The following is a 20,445-nucleotide window of genomic DNA, read 5'->3' as shown; positions in this document are numbered from 1 at the left end:
TTTTGAGAAGCACATGTTGATATTTATATATTAGTGAACCTGTATTATGACCAGCAGGTGTGACGTCATGGAGCTGCTATGTAATAATCTAAGACTGCTGATCTGTAACTGAGTTATTGAGACAGACTGTATAACGTATACTGGGGGAAGTGGTACGTTTATCATATGCCCTTAATGCTTCGATTCAACGGGGACTCTGTAAGGCAACACTGACTCTCCCAATAAGAAATCCAGGTGTGACGAAGTGGGAATGTTCTTAATATTTTCTCTGAATAGTGTGTGGGTGCCTCAGTTTCCCCTATGCATTTCTTAAGTCCCTAGGTGGTGGAATCATGGTGTGTGATTGTTGCAGAGCCCTAGAGGGCCAATTTGATGCTGTCTTCACAGAGAATGGCCGATGCCCTGCCTTCTGGCAACTGATGGCCTGGGCCCCTCCCCTGCAGGGTGCCAACTGAAGGTGTTGGAGAACAAAGAGATCAGGTGGCCTCCTGGCCTGGGAAAGAAACAAAGGCAGAGGAGGGACTGGAGAGTTTCAGTTTGGAGCTGGCTGGGGAAATGGAGGGAGGCCCAGATGGGGCTCTGGCCTCCCTGCCCCAAGGTGGACCTGACTTAGGGTCCTTTTTCTGCACCTACAAGCTCTGTTTTAAACCATATTCCTGTCATCTAATAAACCTTCTGTGTTACTGGCTGGCTGAGAGTCAGGCCTGACTGCAAAGTGGGGGTGCAGGACCCTGTGGCTTCCCCAGGACCCCGCTTGGGTGACTCGCTGTGGAAAGCGCACGGAGGGGCAGAGGATGCTGAATGCTCCGAGGTCAGACCCAGGAAGGTGGAAGCTGTGGAAGCTTCTTGCCCTGGAGACAGTCTGCTCACAGAGAGGAGGCTCCCCAGAGTCCTGCCTGGCTTTGTGGGGAGCAGTTCCAGAGCATCGCCCGGGGACTCCGTGGCACCAGGCACAAACTTGAAAGGCAATGAGGAAAACGCTTCACTTTGAGGGTCCTACCTACTGTCTCCAACAAACTGCAATCCTTGTTTTGCCAAAGCTGGGAGTTATCAGATCAAAGGACTACAAATATTTAAAAGGTGATGGGATGCCTGTGAATGGGGGGTGGCGGGTACTCAACGGACTGGTCAGGAGCAGGGGGAAGGGCACTGGTTTGTGAGTCAAGGGAAGATAGTGTCACCCAAGCAAAGAGGCTTTGCAGAGGAGTCCATAGACTCAGATTCCAAGGCCAGAAGTGACCATTGTGATCATCTGGCCTGACATCGAGCATTGCACAGGCCAGAGAACTTCCTCCAAAATAATTACTAGAGCAGAGCTTTAAAAAAAATCCAATCTTGGATTTACAAATCGTCAGTGATGAAGACTCCACCGTGACCCTTGGCAAATTGTTCCAAGGGTTAATTACACTCACTGTTAACAATTACATCTTATTTCTAGTCTGAATTTGTCTAGCTTCAATTTCCAGCCACTAGATCATGTCACACCTGTCTCTGCTAAACTGAAGAGCCCACTATTAAAGGTTTGTTTCCTGGTAGGTACTTCTAGTCTGTAATCAAGTAAACCCGTAAGCGCTGCTTTTTTAAGCTATACAGATGGAGCTGTTTGAGTTTATCACTATCAGGCAGGTTTTCTAATCCTTTAATCATTTTCGTGGCTCTTCTTTGACCCCTCTCCAATTTATCAACATCCTTCTTGAGCTGTGAGCACCAGAACTGGGCACAGGATTCCAGCACTGGCCGCACCAGTGCCACATTCCAAGGTAAAATAACCTCTCTGCTCTACTGGAGATTCCCCTGTTCATGCAGCCCAGGGTGGCATTAGCTCTTTTGGCCGCAGCATCACACTGGGAGCTCACGTTCAGTTGATTATCCGCTATGACCCCAAAATCTATCTATCTGTATGACCCCATGTGACAGCCTCAGGGTCATACAGATAGTATATATATTCCGTGGATGTGGCCCATATAATGCAGAGATAGCTGCACATGTAGCCCCCCGTGGTAAATAGGTTGAGAACCACTGGCCTACATTCTTTACTCCTGGATGCATACATTTACATTTAGCCATATTACAATGCCTATTGTGTGCTTGCACCCAACTCACTCTAAATCAGGGACCTGTCCTCTTCACTACTTACTACTTCCCCAATTTTTGCATTGTTTGCAAGCTTTATGTCACAGCCAGGTCATGGGCAGCCAGACCCAGTAGTCAGAGCAGGACAAGACAGGAGTGATCTGGGTCATGATACCAGGAGGTCAGAATTGCAAATCAAATGCCAGGGGTCACACTGGGTCAGAATGCCAGGAAATGAAGCCAGGGGAGTAGGAAGCACAAGGCACACAGTCCAGAACAGGGTGGAGCCCAGTTGTTCAGACATCTTCCTGTTCCTGCTCCCGTTCCCGGCTTATGTAGGGCCAGCAGGCCAATCAGCTGCTCTGTGACACCACCAATAGGACGGCAGGGGCAGAGCCTCAAATTGGGGCTAGGCTTCATGGGTCCCAGGGAAGCAAGAATCAGCAGACTGCCAGATGGAGGGTTGGTTGCTCCTATAAACCCTGCAGACCCAGGTTCGAGACCCTGGTGTCATAACATTACTCCCTTCCCCTAGGGGTGCCCCCTGGGCAATGTAGGTCCAGGTTGCAGAGGGTTGGTTCTGTGGAAGGTCGAAACCAGGCAGGAGCATGAACATTTCCCTCTGGCTCCCAAGTGCATTCCTCTGGGCCATAATTTGCCTGTTTGATCTGTGTCAAGGACTTCACATCCAATATAGTCCTCTTGACCCTGTACCTGTACCAGTGGTGGTGGGGGCTTTATGGGGAAATGTGTTCTCAGTGTGTGGCTTCAGAAGTGAGAGGGAACCATAGGGTGTCTCTAAGGGATCGAGGCAGCTGAAGCTTGAAGGTGACCAGTTTAATTTGTCACCAAATGCGGTATGGGCCAAGGAACTGATAGTTTAGTTCCTGGGAGGGTCTGAACTGTAGCTGCATCCATGGAATTGTCCGCTCCTCCTGAATAGAATAGGGACTGTTGGAGAGGAATCTGTAAGGGGTCCCTGTGATGCACAATGGGATACACACCAGCAAATGAGGAGCCTGTGGATGGGGCTCAGGATGCAGGCCAGTGAGGATGAGGGTATGGGGAACGTCTCTTCTCTCAAGGTCCAGGCTGGTTCCCCCAAACTCTTCAGTGTTCGCACTGGGCAGGCTGAGATGGCAAGGCCAGTTTCACCACAGTAGAAGCACACGGGGTGCTGGTGACCTGGTTCCCTTTCTTCAGGTGTGAGTTGCTGGTGAACCAGAGTGGCATGTGTGGGTTCGGCAGGTGATACAGAAGCTGGGGTCATGGTATGTGGTAAGGGAGGCTGTAGGCAGCCCCCTGTCTCCTCCCTTTGTTCTCACAGTCTATTATCTATGTGGATGGTAAGATCCACAAAAGCATCTAGGTCCACTGGTGCCTCTATGCAGGCCAGTTCATCGTCGATTTCTTCCCAAAAGTCCCATCAGAACTGGTACAGCTGTGCTGCTTCTTTCCACTCTGTATCAGCTGTGAGGCAGCCGAAGTGCCCCGCATAGGCGGTCGCGATGCCTGGCCCGGCTGGGCTCTGGAGAGGTGCTGCCCCGCATGGGCCTATGCTGCTCTCCAGACTGTCCCTTTTCAGTACAGGATGTTGCGGACCATCCTCTCCCGGTGTTCTTCCTCTGCTTCTTAGTAGGGACTGGGGCCTGGGAGCGGCGTTGGAAGGCCAGTGCTGCCGTGCTCGGTGCAGAGTCTGATCTCGGCAGCTCAGAGACCGGCCCAAGGGCCGACTCCATGAGGAGCGCCCCGAGTCTGACGTCCGGCTCCTTTGCAGTTCTAGGCTTGAAGCCCTGGCAGATGCGACACTGGGTTTCCCCAAACACTTCAGGCAGCTTTGAGGAGGGTCGCTGATGGGCCCAGGCTTTTTGCAAGACTTGAAGCCGGGGACTGGGGCATGCCCCATCCCTGAGCTAAGCCCCTTGGGGGACCATCTAACTTATCTACAGTACTACTAGCTAAGTGTTAGGAGAACAAAAGAAGGAACTATTTGCACAGTGAATGCTGGGAAGGACACTGAGTAGGGATCTTCCAGCACCCTCACTGCTGGCGAGAAGGAACTGAGCGAGGAGGGAGCCGGAGGCACCTCTTATACAAGTGCATATGGGACTCCACAGGGCGCCAGAGCTGGTTCTCTACGGATACCACGGAGGGAAAAACTTCTGGCATCAGCGCATGTGGTGAGCACACACATCTAACATGGAATGGACATAAGCAAGCACTCGAAGAACTATTAGTACATAGGGTAAATTATGACTTAACTGGTACCACAGAGACTTACTAGGATAAATTTGCTGACTGGAATATTGCTATAGAGAAGCATAACTTGTTCAGAAAGGGGAAAAAGGGAAGAGGCGTTGCATTATATGTCAAGAATACACACACTTGTTCTGAGAGCTGGCCAGAGGGGAGAGACAGGCCAGTTGAGAGTCTCTGGGTAAAATTAAAAGGGGTAAAGAATAGGGATGATGTCATGGTAGGGGTCTGCTATAGACCAGCAAATCAGGAAGAAGAAGTGGATGATGCACTAGGACAAACAACAGAAATGTCCAAAACACAAGACTTGGTAGCAATGGGGGACTCAAACTACCAAAACATCTGTTGGAAAAGTCATATGGCAAAACACAAAATTTACAATAAATTCTTGTAGAAAGGAATAGATTATAAGACAGAAAATATCATATTGCCTCTATATAAATCCATGGTACACCCACATCTTGAATACTGTGTGCAGATGTGGTGGTCCTATCTCAAAAAAGATATATTGGAATTGGAAAAGGTTCAGAAAAGGGCAACAAAAACTATTAGGGGTATGGAATGGCTTCTGTATGATGAGAGATTAATAAGACTGGGACTTTTCAGGTTGGAAAAGAGACGACTAAGAAGGGTTTTTATAGAGGTCTATAAAATCATGACTGGTGTGGAGAAGTAGATAAGGAAGTGTTATTTATTCCTTCTCATAACACAAGAACTAGGGGTCACCAAATAAAATTAATGGGCAGCAGGTTTAAAACAAACAAAAGGAAGGATTTCTTCACCCAAATGCTCAGACAACCTGTGGAACTCCTTGCCAGAGGATGCTGTGAAGGCCAAGACTATAACAGGGTTCAAAAAAAGAACTAGATCAGTTCATGCAGGTTAGGTCCATCAATGGCTATTAGCCAGGCTGGGCAGGGATGGTGTCCCTAGCCTGTTTTCCAGAAGCTGGGAATGGGCGACAGGGGATGGATCACTCGATAACAGCCCTGTTCGGTTCATTCCCTCTGGGGCCCTGGCATTGGCCACTGTCGGTGGACAGGACACTGGGCAAGACGGACCTTTGGCCTGACCCAGTCTGGCCACTGTTAGCATGCTAGCCCAGGCCTCCTGCACCAGAGCTGAATCTCTCTGCTAGGCTGGCTGGCACCGTGCTCCTGGACTGCTATGGGGTAGATCCCCTGGCCCGTGGCTCAGGCCTGTGTTTGAGCCTGTTCCCCCTGTAGCACCACAGGCAGATCCCCTCAGCCCAGCCACAAGCTGTCCTTCCAGCCGGGCAACTGGTCCAGAGCCAGTCATCTGTCCCCACGTAAACAGGGCACAGCACCCTCTGTGGGGTGCCACCCGCCTCCAGTGAGAGAGGAGCTGGCTGGAGGGATTTCCTGCCAGCCCAGACTTAGAGGCATTCCCTTATTCTCCGCACCTGCCCGCCAATCAATGCAGTGGGGAGTTTGCAGTCAGCATGCAGTCTGCTGTGGCTGAAGGGTCGCAGCCACAATTGGTCAGCTCAGCTTGTAGCTTCAGAGTTCTCTGGCATCTGACGCTGAGCAGATGAGGAGTACTCGCCACCATCTCTGCGCAGCTAGGAGACTGTCCCATCCTGGCAGACCACAACCTGGCCTCAGTTATTCGTTATCTCGTGGCTGGAATACAGCAATGCAAATCCCTGGGCACGAAGCCTTCAGCACTCAGAGTCATACGTTCCATGGGCAGAAAGGACGATTGTGATCATCTAGTCTGACCTCTTGTACAGCGCAGGCCAGAGAGTTGCCCCAAATAATTCCTAGAGCTGATCTTTTAGAAAAACATCCCATCTTGTTTGAAAAATGGCCAGTGATGGAGATTCCCCCACAACCCTCAGTAAATTGTTCCAATGGTTAATTATTCTCACTATTTAAAACGTGCATCTTATTTCCAGTCTCAATGTTTCTAGCTTCAACTTCCAGTCATAAGATCATGCTACACCTTTCTCTGCTGGACTGGAGTCCGTTAAATATTTATTCTCTGTGTAGGCAATTCTAGTCTGTAATCAAGACACCCCTTAACATAGATTGAGCTCTTTGAGTCTGTCACTATCAGGCAGGTTTTCTAATCCTTTAATCATTGTTGTGGCTCTTTTCTGAACCATCTCAAATGTGTTGACATCCTTCTTGAATTGTGGGCACCAGAGCTGGACACAGGATTCCAGCATCGGTCACACTGGTGCCACATGCAGGGTTGCACTGGGAGCTCGTGTTTAGCTGATTACCACCATGACCCCCAAATCTTTTGCAGAGTCACAGTTTCCCAGGACAGAGTCCCCTATTCTGTAAGTGTGGTCGACATTCTTTGCTCCTAGATGCACACATTTACATGTAGCCATATTGAAACGCATATTGTTTGCTTGCACCCAGTTTACCAAGTGATCCAGATCATTCTCAGTCAGTGACCTGTGCTCTTCATTAATTACCTTTCCTCCAGTTTTTGGGTTATCTGCAAGCTGTATCAGTGATAATTTTATGTTTCCTTCCACATCACTGATAAACATGCTAAATAGCATAGGGCCAAGAACCAATTCCTGCAGGACCCCAATGAAAGGAAACACGTGCTTGAAAATGATTCCCCGTGGTGATGAGACTTTTAGCTGCATGGGTGGAGAGAAAAGGCCAGATCCTAGTTACGCAGGACGAATCTGTACATTATGTCATCACTATTACCTTTATTAACCAAACTTGTAATCTCATCAAAAAAAGAAAGCAATTTAGTTTGACAGGATCTATTTTCTATAAACACGTGTTGATTGACGTTAATTATATTTTCTTTAATTCTTTATTAATTAAGTCCTGTATCAGCTACTCAATTATCTTGTCCAGAGTAATGTCAGACTGACAGGGCTTTAATTACCCAGGACATCCAGACACAGAACAGAAATATTTATTGAACACTTCTTGTTTTTCTGCATTATTGTTGATAATTCTACAATTTCCATACAGTACACTTAGGAAAAACTCCAGTTACCACAGAACCCCACAGCCCATCTCTTCAACAACACGGGCTATTGCAAGCACATCACCCTGGCCTCTCTGCTCTCTCCACCGGCTACGATACATTCGAAGTGAAATTAAAGACCTCTGTCCTTATCTTCAGGATGTTCAATGGCCTGGCCCAGCCCATCTAAAAGTGTTTCAAGACTGTGGTAAACAACTTTACCCCTTGAGCACCATGGAATGGTCCCCCATAAGGGCAAAGCCTGGCTGCGTAGGAGACAGAGCTTTCTCCGGGGCCCGTCCCACCAGAGCTAAGGGCCCTCTCAGATTTCCCCACCTTCTGCTCCAAGTGCCAGGGGCACTGCTCCAACCTGTCTTCTCTAACATGCACAGAGCAGCATGGACATTTAAAACAAAAACAAAAACTTCCCTCGCAAACCTGCCAAAGCAAACACTCCCCTGTGCACACAACTTTCCCAGCCGGGAGAGGATGAACAAAAGAACAAGCAGGGCCGGTGCAACCATTTAGGCGACCTAGGCAGTCGCCTAGGGTGCTGGGATTGGGGGGGGGGGGCATTTTCTTTGGCAGTGACCGCGGCGGCCGCATCTTCGGCCACCCTGGTCGCCTCTGGCATTTAGTTAAGCAGCCACAGCGTACTCGGGGAAGAGGCGGGGCAGGGGTGAGCTGTTTCACTTCTCCCGCCTCCCAGGCTTGCCGCGCCAATCAGCTTAGGTGCCGCAAGCCTGGGAGGTGGGAGAAATGAAGCAGCAGCGACGTGCTCAGGGTGCTCATGCTTCTGCGCGCAGAGCAGGGGTGAGCTGGGGCGGGGAGGGTGCCTCAAGGCAGAGGGTGGGGGTGGGGAGCTGCTGCGGGGGGGCCTCAGGGCGGAGGGGGGAGCTGCCATGGGGGGGGCACCTCAGGTGCAAGGTGGAAGTTTCGCCTAGGGCGTGAAACATCCTTGCACCGGCCCGGCCCTGAGAACAAGCCACACAAGACCGATGTTACCACATCTCTTCATACATTACGTGAAAGCGGGCTGAGGCTGGACTACGCCTATGCAGACTACAGCAGAGCAGAGCAGAGCTCCAGGGAGACGGTAGTGGGAAGCAGGGCTAGCTCTTCCACATCATGGCTGCCACATGTGGAGGGCGGGGGGCTTCCCAGTTCCATGAACTGATGGATGTCCCGACCTTGACACTAGTGTTCGTTGGCTGCTTTGACCTTGCTAGTGTGCCGTGCTTCAGGCAGACGCCAGGCACAGTCAGAGGCCCACGTGACATCAGGCTGTGGGGCGCAGGAGCCAGAGCACAGAAATATGTTTGGCTGCAGCAGAGGTACGAGTGCTTTATTATTAATGACCCAGAGGGACTCAGAAGAGTCCGCACTCCTGCCAGCTTAGTGAGGCCTATGACACTGATTCTTCAAGTGGCTGCCAGAGCACTTGGGAATTCCAGAGTCCATGGATGCCTTTGTGCAGCACCGACAATGCAGCTCTATTGCCTGCTTCTTTCCCAGCACTGAAGTGTGCATGGGCCCCGCATTACTCATGTGCCAGTGCCTGAGCTGCTATTAAAAGCTCCATGAATTCCTTACAATCCCACAACCTTTTCCCAAGCAAAGAACTCTGCAGTTCTGGGATTCCTAGTCCTGTGAACACAGTAGGTAGCTAACATGTCTGTAGTCCAACAGCTCAGGCTTCATGAATGGGCTAATTAACACCTCATCAAACTGGACTGTTTGTTGTGCCTGCGGAAATTCCCTCTTGCACCTGTGCACTCCCAAGTCTCCATTGCTAGTCTCCTGCCCAGCAGGCAACAGCCATTAAGCTAAAGAAGCAAGGCCTCATCTCCCTGCAGTCTGGTCTTCGTCATCTTCAATCAAAGTGTCAGTTCTTGTGTCATAAACATATAGCTAAGGGTTAATGTCTCTTTCACCTGGAAAGGAGTAACCTGAAACATCTGACCAGAGGACCAATCAGGAAACAAGACTTTTTCAAATCTGGGTGGAGGGAAGTTTTGGGTGTGAGTTCTTTGTTCTTTGTCTTGTGTCTGTGCCCTCTCGGCTCTGAGAGTGATTTTTCTATCTCCTGCCTTTCTAATCTTCTGTTTCCAAGTTGTAAGTACAAAGATAATAAGACAATAGGTTTATATTGGGTTTTTTTTTGTATTTACATGTGTGTAGTTGCTGGAGTGTTTTGAATTGTATTCTTTTTGGATAAGGCTGTTTATTCACTTTTTTTTCTTAAGCAATTGATCCTGTATTTGTCACCTTAATACAGAGAGACCATTTTTATGTATTTTTCTTTCTTTTTATAAAGCTTTCTTTTTAAGACCTGTTGGAGTTTTTCTTTAGTGGGGACTCCAGGGAATTGAGTCTGCAGCTCACCAGGGAATTGGTGGGAGGAAGAAGTCAGGGGGAAAATCTCTTTGTGTTAGATTTACTAAGCCTGACTTTGCATACCCTCTGGGTGAGTGGGGAAGAGAGATTAGCTCTCTCGGTACTTGTGCTTCCAGGACTGGAAGCAGGGAATCTCCTAGGGTCGTCCAGGGAGGGGAGCCTGGGAGGAAGTAACCAGGAAACAAGGGGAGGGAGTTATTTCCCTTTGTTGTAAGACTCAAGGCATCTGAGTCTGGGGGTCCCCCAGGGAAGGTTTTAGGGAGACCACAGTGAGCTAGGCACTGTATAAATCCCTGGCTGGTGGTAGCGTTATCAGGTCCAAGCTGGTAACTAAGCTTGGAGGTTTTCATGCTAACACCCACATTTTGGACGCTAAGGTCCAGATCTGGGAAAAAATGTTATGACATCTTGTCTCCTCATGTGAGCACCAGGGTCACTTGGCAGTTAACACCGACACTCCCCATGACACTGGCCAGGCATTTCACCTCTCACCCTTAACATGGGCAATGATCCTCCCGGGGCTGTGAGGAATAAACAGCTAGCTTGGAGCTGTACAGAGCCTCAGTCTGTGTGTCAGCTTGGGCTCTTCGCTGGGCAAAGAATGCCTTTGGCGCGGCACCTTGTCCAGCACCATGAGCATTGTCAGCACTCAGCAGCGCCGTAACAAGGGCGAGGCGAGCAAGGCACTTGCCTCGGGTGCGCAAAGTGGAGGGGTGCAGCTTTACTGCGATCAACGGCGCTTCGGCGGCAGCTCCACTGCTGCTGCTTCTTCATTCTTCTGCATTCATTCTTCGGCAGCAATTCGGCGGCGGGTCCCTGAGTCCCTGTCGGAGGGAAGGACCTGCTGCCGAATTGCTGCCGCCGCTGCATTCATTCTTCGGCGGCAATTCGGCGGCGGGTCGCTGAGTCCCTGTCAGAGGGAAGGACCTGCTGCCGAATTGCTGCCGCCGCTGCATTCATTCTTCGGCAGCAATTCGGCGGCGGATCCCTGAGTCCCTGTCAGAGGGAAGGACCTGCTGCCGAATTGCTGCCACCGCTGCATTCATTCTTCGGCAGCAATTCGGGGGCAGATCCTTCCCTCTGTGAGGGACTCAGGGACCTGCCACTGAAGAATGAATGAAGCGGCGGTGGCAATTCGGCGGCAGGTCCTTCCCTCCAACAGGGACTCAGGGACTGGCCAATGACGAGCTGCCGAAGAACCTGGAGCCAGCCCTTGCCTCGGGTGCAAAAATTCCTTGTTAAGGCTTTGGCACTGAGAAGTTACAGCCGATAATCAGAATCACAAAGCTCTCCATGAACCAGGGGCTGCTGGTTTCCTCCAGCCTGACCATGCCCCAGCATTGTGAGAACAGCCTAGCCCGAGTGTGAGGCAGGTGTGACTGTCACCCAAATTCTGCATCCCTCCCCTTCCAGCAGAGTCACCAATGAAGGGTTCACTTCAGCTCCAAGACAAATCCGGGAGCAGCAGCAATCTGCCCATCACCAATCCCCCTCCAGAACGGCCAGGACCCATTAGCCATCTCTGGGCTCACTCATCCCAGGGCCACACTAGGGGGGTGCCCTGCTCAGTAATCATGGGGGGCCCTCGGTGCCAGAGACAGAGCCTTTCTTTATTAGGGTATGTCTACACTTGGAGTTGGGAGGGTGAGTCTCAGCTCAAGACACACTCCTGTTAACTCTAATCTAGCTAGTGTGCCAAGGCGCGGGAGTAGCTGTTCCCAGCGTGTATCGGTCGGAGGCCATAGGGACGCACTCAGGGTGGCCAGTGCCTCTAGCCACAGTGGCATGAGCAGTGTACTCATGTCCAGCTGGTACGGGGATGCTGCTCCAGCCTGGCCTCACCCCCAGCTCCAGTGCTGACATGGGGCCCCTCAGTGACAGCTCTGTAAATGGCACTGGCTGTCCATGGCTCCAGCTGCTATGTCAGAACCTTGGACTGGGGGTGGCGGAGACACATGGAGGCAGTGGAATCTCAAGGGGCTGCTTAAGGCAGCTCTCTGCCTCCTTTGTGCTGCCAGAACAGAGCTGAGGGTCTGGTCAGAGCTCTCTCCTTGGTGCAGCAGGGAGCATATGCGTGCACTGTTTATTGTCTGTGCCAGATTGTTCATGCAGCCGTTAACAAAGACTGGACCTAACTCCGCTCCCAGCGGAATCCACTAGCCACCTCCCCTTGCCCTAGGGTGACAGATGAGATGAAGAAAATATCAGGACACATGGGGGGGTGGGGAGGAGTCTGCTGGTGTGCAAAAAAACCCAACTGATCGGTCAGGACGGGGGACAACCACCCAAATATCGGGATGGTCCCCAGCCCCCATACTGCAGCTTTCGCTCACGGTCCTTCAGGGAACTGCTGCCACTGAGCAATGGTCCTGTTTAGGACAATGCAAATTCCTTTTCCCAGGAGACTCCTGCATCTCCCATGTTTCTGTGACTGTGCTGTGTCTCTTCAGCTGTTCCTGTCTATCACCGTCTTGCCTCCTCTTCTGCTATCCCCTTGTACTATTGCTGCTCCCTTCTCTCTGGCCTCCCTCACTTTTAGCCCTGGCAGAACCTCACTGCCCACTTCCTCACACATACGCAGATGTGAGACCACAGCACACATGCCCTCCAGCACCTCCCCTGACTCCTGGACACCCCTCGGCAGCTCCCGGGAGTGCAAAGCTGAAATGCAGAGGATGGTTAAAGCCATCCAGGAATCACGGTGTTCTCTGATTCTGAGAGGTGCTGGCAGGACTTGGCTGTGTGGTGCCTTTCAACGGCACAGCCAGCCTGCCAGAGGAGCTTCTTCTCCCAAACCGAGGGGAGGGACCTTGCCCAACCCCGGCCCATGCTTCAGACATGGAAAGTAGGGATTTGGCCCTTCTCTGTAGCTCACGGAAATCATTTCAGTGGCTCAAGGTCATAGTCAAAGCAAACAATTATTAGCAATAACGCTGACAATGGCTGTGGAGCATGGTCCCCAGCTCTGTACACTTCCCCTCTCAGCACAAGGCAAAGTCTGCAGCACACTGACAGCCCTGTGCCAGGCCCCTCCTCTCTGCACTGATCCGAATGGCAGGATAAGGGAGGCAGGATACTCCAAAGAGAGCAGAGAAGCAGCATCTCTCTGAAACATGCTTCTCCTGACAGGCCGAGACAAGGCCCACTCCCTGCTTACTGCTCCTCCTCTGAGTATTACCACCATTATCATCATCTGTCTAGCACTTGTGTGAGAAGGTTCCAGTCAGGATCAGGGCCCCTGGTTCTTGATGCTATTTAAACATATCCCTGGCTGAGGAGTTCAGACCCTAGACAGACAATGTGTGGCTGACAGTGTCACAGCAAACACTCAGAGTTAAGAATGCGTGTGTCTGTACTTGCCCAGTTCTGCTCCCAGTGGGTTCTGGCCACCATGGCCCCACTGCAGATGTTCTCTCCCACGCGGGGACCCTTGGCCTCCTTCGCGCCATTACCCGGGGTGGCAGTTGTGACAAACAGCAGTGCACCGAGTTTGCCCAGCCAGAGACTCACTGTGTCTGCAGGGGCGGGAGTTGAACTTGTTTGGCCTCCATCAGCCTTGGTGAGGGGGGATTTGAGGACCCCGGATCTGACCCACATCACTTACCCCTCCAGGAGAGCGATGACGTTCTTTCTGGGCCGCCCAATGCTGGGCCCAGAGAGGCTGGTTCTGGCGTAGGTGCGGATAAGCTGCAGCAGACTCTTCAGCTGGATATAGTCCTTCCCCAGCTGACTGCCATTCATGGTGCGGCCAGTCAATGTCCGATAGTTGTTGGGCTCTGGGAAAATAAGCATCAAAAAGCCGGCTCAGCCCTTCTGGAGAAGGACATGCAGCTCACCACCCCACCCAGGAAAGAGCCACAGCAGGGGACCTCCTGGCTGGCTATGCACAGAGGCTCTGTCTATGCTGCAGCACCTACGCTGGCAGAGCCCACTAGTGTAGACACAGGCGAGGGCTCTACTGAAAACACCCCAGTGCTATAGCCACAGCTCTGCACTGCTTCAGTGCAGACACTTCCCACAGTACCAGGCAGGGGCTCCAGTCCACACAGGTAACCCACCTCCCTGAGAGACAGAATTCTGTTGACCTAGCGCAGTCTACACTAGGGCTTAGCTTGGCTTAACAACATCTCTCGGGGGGTGGGGTGGGGTGGGTTTTTTCACAGCCCCGAGAGAAGCTCCGCTGACACCACTTTTCAGTGCAGACCCGCCCACAGCGTACGCTGGCAGAAGGAGATTTTCTGTGCTGGAGGAACACCACTGCCCGAACGACATTAGTTATACTCAAGGCTACACTTAATATGAGGTCGACCCAGCAGGAGTGTGAAAAAGCCACTCTCTTGAGCAGTGCAGCAAAGCTGACCTAACCACCATACAGACAGCATGAGGGCAACATCGCCCTCGCCACCGGCCCTCAGCAAGGCGGATTCACTCCAGCAATGGGACCCCTCCCCTCACACTAGTGAGTGGCTACGCTGAAATGGTTTAAGTCAGTGGTTCTCAGCCAGGGGTGCGCATACCCCTGGGGTACACAGAGGTCTTCCTGGGGGTACATCGACTCAGCTAGAGATTTGCCTAGTTTTACAGCAGGCTACATAAAAAGCACTACGGGGGCAGTACACACTAAAGTTTCATATAGCCCATGACTTCTTCATACTGCTCCACATACTAGACACTGAAAGGCAGGTACAGTATTTATATTCCAGTGGATTTATTGGAAGATTGTGGTAAAAAGGAGACAGTCAGCCACTGTGCAGTACTAGTGTGCTGGGTCACATCTGTATTTTTGTGTCTGATTTTGGAAACAAGTCGTTTTTAAGTGAGGTGAAACTTGGGGGTACACAAAACAAATCAGCCTCCTAAAGGGGTACAGTACAGTAACGCCTCACTTAATATCCTAGTTACGTTCTTGAAAAATGCAGCTTTAAGCGAAATGATGTTACGCGAATTCAATTCTCCCATAAGAATTAATGTAAATGGAGGCTGTGGGGGGTTAGACTCTAGGGAATTTTTTTTCAACAGACAAAAGACATCCTATACATATACAATATACGTTTTCAATAATCGTGAAGAAACAATTGAATGCTGTACTTATCACTGATGATTGAGACGCTTGGTTGAGGCAGGGGCGTAGCGGGATGGGGGCGTGGGGGGCTTGCCCCACTCCGCCCATCTGGCATTCCAGCTAGGGAGCAGGCAAGCCCTCACACCCTGACCCCACTCCCCAGCAGGAGTGCTGGACAGGCAGAATGGGAGGAGCCCAACGACTTTATAAGGGAACACTGCAGGACTTTAAAGGAGTATGTTCTCCAGTAGATTAGGGACCTCAGAACAAAACGTTCACTGGGACCATGTCATGTGAGGAGCTCCTGTAGTCTGCTTTAAGTGTGGATGGAGACTGTGTCAACAGAAGCACTCTTGTATCGGCACAGCTGCTTCTACACCAGGGGTTCTGTCAGAACAGCTGTCATAGAATCATAGACTTTAGGGTCAGAAGGCACCATTACGATCCTCTACTCTGACCTCCTGCACAACGCAGGCCATAGAATCTCACCCACCCACTCCTGTATCAAACCTGTGTCTGAGCCATAGAAATCCTCAAATCATGGTTTAAAGACCTCAAGGTGCAGAGAATCCTCCAGCAAGTGACCTGTGCCCTACGCTGCAGAGGAAGGTGAAAACCCTCCAGGGCCTCTGCCAATCTGCCCTGGAGGAAAATTCTTTCCCGACCCCAAATATGGCGACCAGCTAAACCCTGAGCATGTGGGCAAGACTCACCAGCCAGACATCCCCTAACTGACGCAGCTAGATTAGTGTAAGTTTTAAATGTAGAGTAGGCCAGAGAGGCAGGAAGGATACAGGAATGAATGGGTGTTGTGAGCTCCCTTCACTGACCTTCACCAGCCTGGGGTTCAATCTGCAGGTTTTCCTAAACTGGGAGAAGGTGGAGAGGAGGCCTTACTACCCCCTTCCACCCCCGGCAATCCTGGGGCCAGCTGAGGGCTAACGGGCAGAGGTGCTGGGACTAGGGGTGCTGGGGGTACTGCAGCACCCCCTGGCTTGAAGTGGTTTCCATTGTACAGGGATTTCCAGTTTGGTTCAATGGCTCACAGACCCCCTACTGTCCACATTGTTCCAGCCCCCCTGCTAACGGGGGACCTCCAGAGCCCCCTCCCCACTGCCACACTCCTTCCTTTGCAGTGCCTCCTGTAGCTGGTTATTGCCCCGCTGGCCCACACAGTGACTTGACTGCATGCCTGTGGTACGCCCCGCTGTGCCTGGCAGTGAGCTGGGTGGAAGCGTTTGTGTGTGTGAAATACCAGCAGACGGGAGCCCTCACATAGATGTTGCAGAGATGTCCTTCTGAACCTAGCTGGGACTCCCACAGTGCACACTTCCTCCCTGCAGGGTCCCTTCAGTCCCTGCTGAATGGCTCAGGCAAAGCTTGCTGGGACTGGCAAGTGTTCTGTCCAAAGGGGGAACTGACCCTTCCTTTGCTGCCGCACTTAGCTCCAGGCTGTGGGAGCTGTGGGCGAGCTGGCCGGTCACTCACCGTTGCCCAGCTCCCAGGAGATGTTGTATTTCTTGCTGGCACTGTACTTCAGCAGGCTGAGTGCATTGGAGCTGTTCCAGGAGTTATCTGGATTTCGGCGCAGGGCATTCAGCGCAAAGATCAGGTGGAGGCCGGAGCAGTCGGCGAAGTTATAGAGTTTGTCTAGAGACCTGGCTGGGAAGAAACGAAAACCAGCTTGTAACTCAAATGAAAGAAAAGTACCAGGCATTCCAGAGCGGTTCAACAGAGCCTCTGCTCCTGCCTGTCAGAGTTCTGCCTCCGATGTCAAACGCTGACCTGTGGTACCTTGTAGTGAGGTGAAGTGGCCTCCCACTAAGCCTCCCATGCTCCCATCCCAGGTGGAAGTTAAGAGGTGGGCAGGAAGTGTAAAAGGCGGGTCCTGGAGCTCAGTCGGGCTGCAGCTGCTGGAGGATGTAGTGAGCCAGAGTGGGAGGAATCACCAGGAACCCACTACACACCTACAACCAGGTAAATGCATGTGACCTTTAAATTGAGGTATCATGCCAAGGCTGGGCAAAACTCCTCCTAGACCCTGCAGTCTGGGCACTCTCCACAATTGCACTGCGTGAAGGACCATGCCTGGGGAGTCACTGCACCTAGGCCACCAGAGAGGTGGCTTCAAAGGTGGCCACTGTTGGCCAGGATGCTGCAGCCTTTCCTCTGTGATGTACCTCCCCACATGTTGCCCAGCTGGGGTTGTACCCAGGCTGGGCTGCTGCACCACACTCCTCTGGGGCTGCCTTGGAAAGCAGCAGAAGACTTCAGCTGGCACAAAATGCAGCAGGTCCCCACCCAAGTTGAAAGGCATGGTTCCAGTCTTTCAAACACCACCTCAGAGACGGCACTAGGCGGATGTAGACTAAGCCACTGTTTAGGGCCCCGCGCAGCTCAAGGTGCCCCCATTAATTATTAGTATGTGTCGTGGGGGTGCAAAATATTCCTGCTAGGGCCCCGAATGGGCTAGGCCTGGCACTGCGCCAAATGCTCTGCCACCTGGCTGCCTGGGGGACGGCTGGGCACGTAGGTTTTGGTTTTAACACGAAAGTTCTCTGTGGCTCTAACGTCTGAGTTCTAGCTTCTGACGTACCGAGCTCCAACAAGGTGTAAGGCGCAGAGAACCCTGTTGCAGCAGCGACCTTAACTCCCCTAGCCAAGTTAGTAAGAAAATCCCGCATACAGCTACTTCCATCTCCCTCAACTCTCCTGCCCCACCCCACTCACAAGCACACACCGTCCCATAAACAATTAAACACATGCCCCCAGAGGCTTGCCAGGCATTTTCCCCTCTGCCCCTGGGGAGGAGAGGGTTCGTGGGAGGAGTTTTATTTCCCAGTTTGGGTAGTTTTGATTTGGGGGTTATTTTTCCTTAGAAGCTTTAATAGTTTTTGGGGGTTCTTTTATCAGATTAGATTTGTGATCTCCAGGGTAGGGGGGAGGTTCGGAAGGCGTGCTGTTCTGTAGCTGCCAGGCTTCTAGAGTAACTGTTTTGTGTTAGGCAAGGAAAAGCTACACGTGTGCGTGTTTGCACAGAGGATGGTCATGGTGGGAGGATGGGGGCCCGCTGAAATATAGAGGGAGATAGGGGAATAGGCCCTCTGCCTATGCTCTGGAAGGGTGGAGGGCCCCTACCTGGAAATAGCTCCCCACTGCTGAACTCTGTGGTTGACACTTCCCTACCCTGAACAGCAAGGTCTCCAAGGAGCAGCCTCAGCAGCTCAGACCGCAGCTCCGCTCAGGCACCATCTGTGTCTATGTCCCGTGTGCTGCTCCTCCACCTGGGGACAGAACGGGACCCGGAGGCAGCACAGACCAGAGCTGCGAGCCTGCTCCTTCCTCTGCTGGCAGGCCCACTGTAGTTCTTCTTTGTCTTCCAACCCTGGGATCACTCTGATTACACTCCCTGGCATCTTCATTGCCAGGCAGGGTCTGCAAACCGTCTGTGGCATTAACTCATACAGCCTGACCAGGGCTGACCAGGAACGCTGTCGTTCATTCTTCAGGTCCGATATGTTGTTCTCTTCGACAATGTTCGTAGTTACCGAACAGCGTGTTTCTTTGCGGGTATGAATTTTCATGGCAGTGTTCGACAAACAGGTTTGGAAAAAGGGAGATACCCTGCCTGAAATTTGTTTCCAGCCTGTAGTTTAGTGACATAACTTCCAGCACATGGGTACTGCAGGAACATCAGGCATGCTGAGAGCTATCACTCCTGGTGCCTTTCCCCCAAAATATTCATGTCCAAACCAATTTAGAAGACCACAAAGGTCCCACTGAAAAGAAAATCCTGGTGTAACCTTCATTTTGGAACCATGATCGTCTTCTTCATAATAAACCAAACGTTGCTAGACGAGAGATGATGAAGCATATCCACGGTATGAGGGACGCCACACCCAGGAGCGCAGTGCTGGGGGCAGGGCTCAGTTTGTAATTAAAGAGGTGCTGGGGCTCAAGCAATTTTATTTTTTTACTTTCACAACTGATGTGCCAGGGCAGAGGTGCCGGGGCTCTGAACTGCCAAGCCCAGAGGTGTCAGGGCTCAGCCCTGGCCAGGATGAAGCACTGGCTAGGGGTGCTGAAATAAGGTCTGCACCTCCAGCTATACTGTGCTCCCAAAGACTGTGGTATGGGTCAGATTGGGTGACACAGCCCCCCTGGGCTGCATTTGGGGGAGGAAGGAGATCTGCTCTCCTAATCTAAAACCTGGGACTCCTCACACCAGAGGGCGCTAGCAGACCCCCCCCCCAGGGCTCGCTCAGCACAGAGCCTGCTCACAGAGGGCTTAGGGATTTTCTGTGTCTAGTGCCTTGAATCTGATACCCTTCTCAGAGTAGCTTCTAAGTGATGGTTAGTGCAAGATGGATTGTCTCAGAGCAGCTTCTTCCTTCAGCCCCTCCTTCGCCATTTCTGCACAGAGACCTCCGCTTTCTCAGGAGCCCTACACCTACTAAATCTGACACAGACAACCATAAATCTGAAACACTGAAAAACATCCTGCAAGCGGGGCCTGCTGTCCCATTCAGCGCAGAACAGGGTGGGGGCAGGGAACTGGAGAAAACAGCCTCAGCCACAGAGGAGAAGGGGTCAACAGATGCTAAATAGACACAGGCTGCAGCATGTTTGTTCTGTGGAAATCTTTCTGGAGCAAACTGCCTCCTCGGTTCCCTGGGGTGAAGTCACCATCCTCCTAAGGTCTCAGTCAGTGCTCATCATTCGTGGGCGCATCGCAAGCACCGCAGTTTTGGTGCATGTGAAAGTTGCAAACTGGGCAGAGGAGAAGTGAGCACCTGAGCACCTGTCTCAGCCCCATGCTTCTTGCCGTGTGCATGTTGTTAGTGTGTTAGCAGTATCCAAGTGTGGCTATGAAATACGTTGACGGAAGTCCTGGGAAGTTTTTCCCAGCTAATTACATCCTTATTCTCTCCACACTCTATGGTTTCTAGGGTGAGGTGTAGGGCTGGGGGGAGACACACTACAAATTTTAAGTGGAATCAGGTGTTGCTATCCCTGCAGGGAAGTCTGGAAAATGTCAGAGCCCTTCAAGTAACAGGTACTGGCAGACAAACATGGAGCACTTCCCACAGAGCCGAGCCTCCTCGCCAGCACTCCAGCGCTCACTCACGTTTTCCTCTTTTGTCTGTTTTAATTGGGCCATTTACTGGTTTCTTTCTCTTTAGAAAGTTATCAGCTAAGTGCTAGGATTTGATGCAGGCTGTTCTGTGAATGTGCAGGGAACAGGAGCGACCACTTCCTCTCGCCTCCCCCACAGCCTGACAGAAAGTATATCATCTCTAAAAAGCCCTCGGATGCCAAGGCACACAGGGTAGGGAAATGCGAGGCTTGGAGAACAGCCCTAGGCCTCCCCCCCCCCCCCGTCAAGATACACTCAGAACCGCAGAGTAAAAGGAACATTAAAGAGGAAGGCACCAGGAGGGAATCACATGTGCACTTAAGATGCAGAGAGCAGGAACAATTGGGCAGGAGCCGGAGGGATGGCTGGGGAGCTGGGAACCATGTTCAGGGGTCAGAAGATCCCACCTGTGAGTGCACAGGCACCAAGAGAATTAATGTAACCATGGAGATCACTATTTATTGTGTTTCCTGGGTATGAAATGAGCGAGGGAAGCAGACTGAAGGTGCACTGAGAACCCCAGCATACAGCCCCCTGCTCTGCTGCCTCCACA

General features: G+C 51.7%; 1 protein-coding gene across 6 annotated transcripts in view; it reads right to left on the bottom strand.

Annotated features, from left to right (window-relative positions):
- Positions 1-20,445, bottom strand: part of HPSE2 (heparanase 2 (inactive)) — a 277,720-nt gene that overhangs the window by 90,639 nt on the left and 166,636 nt on the right. For 5 of the 6 annotated variants that reach the window (XM_030570710.1, XM_030570711.1, XM_030570717.1 and 2 more), the window contains exons 4-5: positions 16,244-16,417; positions 13,298-13,469 (exon numbers count right to left, since the gene is read on the bottom strand). In XM_030570710.1, the coding sequence (XP_030426570.1) occupies positions 13,298-13,469; positions 16,244-16,417 (346 nt within the window). The remainder of the gene's footprint in view (positions 1-13,297; positions 13,470-16,243; positions 16,418-20,445) is intronic. The other variant, XM_030570712.1, reaches the window with a different exon arrangement.

Source organism: Gopherus evgoodei, chromosome 7 (assembly GCF_007399415.2).
Source record: "Gopherus evgoodei ecotype Sinaloan lineage chromosome 7, rGopEvg1_v1.p, whole genome shotgun sequence".
In the NCBI taxonomy this organism is placed as follows: domain Eukaryota; kingdom Metazoa; phylum Chordata; order Testudines; family Testudinidae; genus Gopherus; species Gopherus evgoodei.
This window is presented reverse-complemented; position numbering and strand designations above follow the sequence as displayed.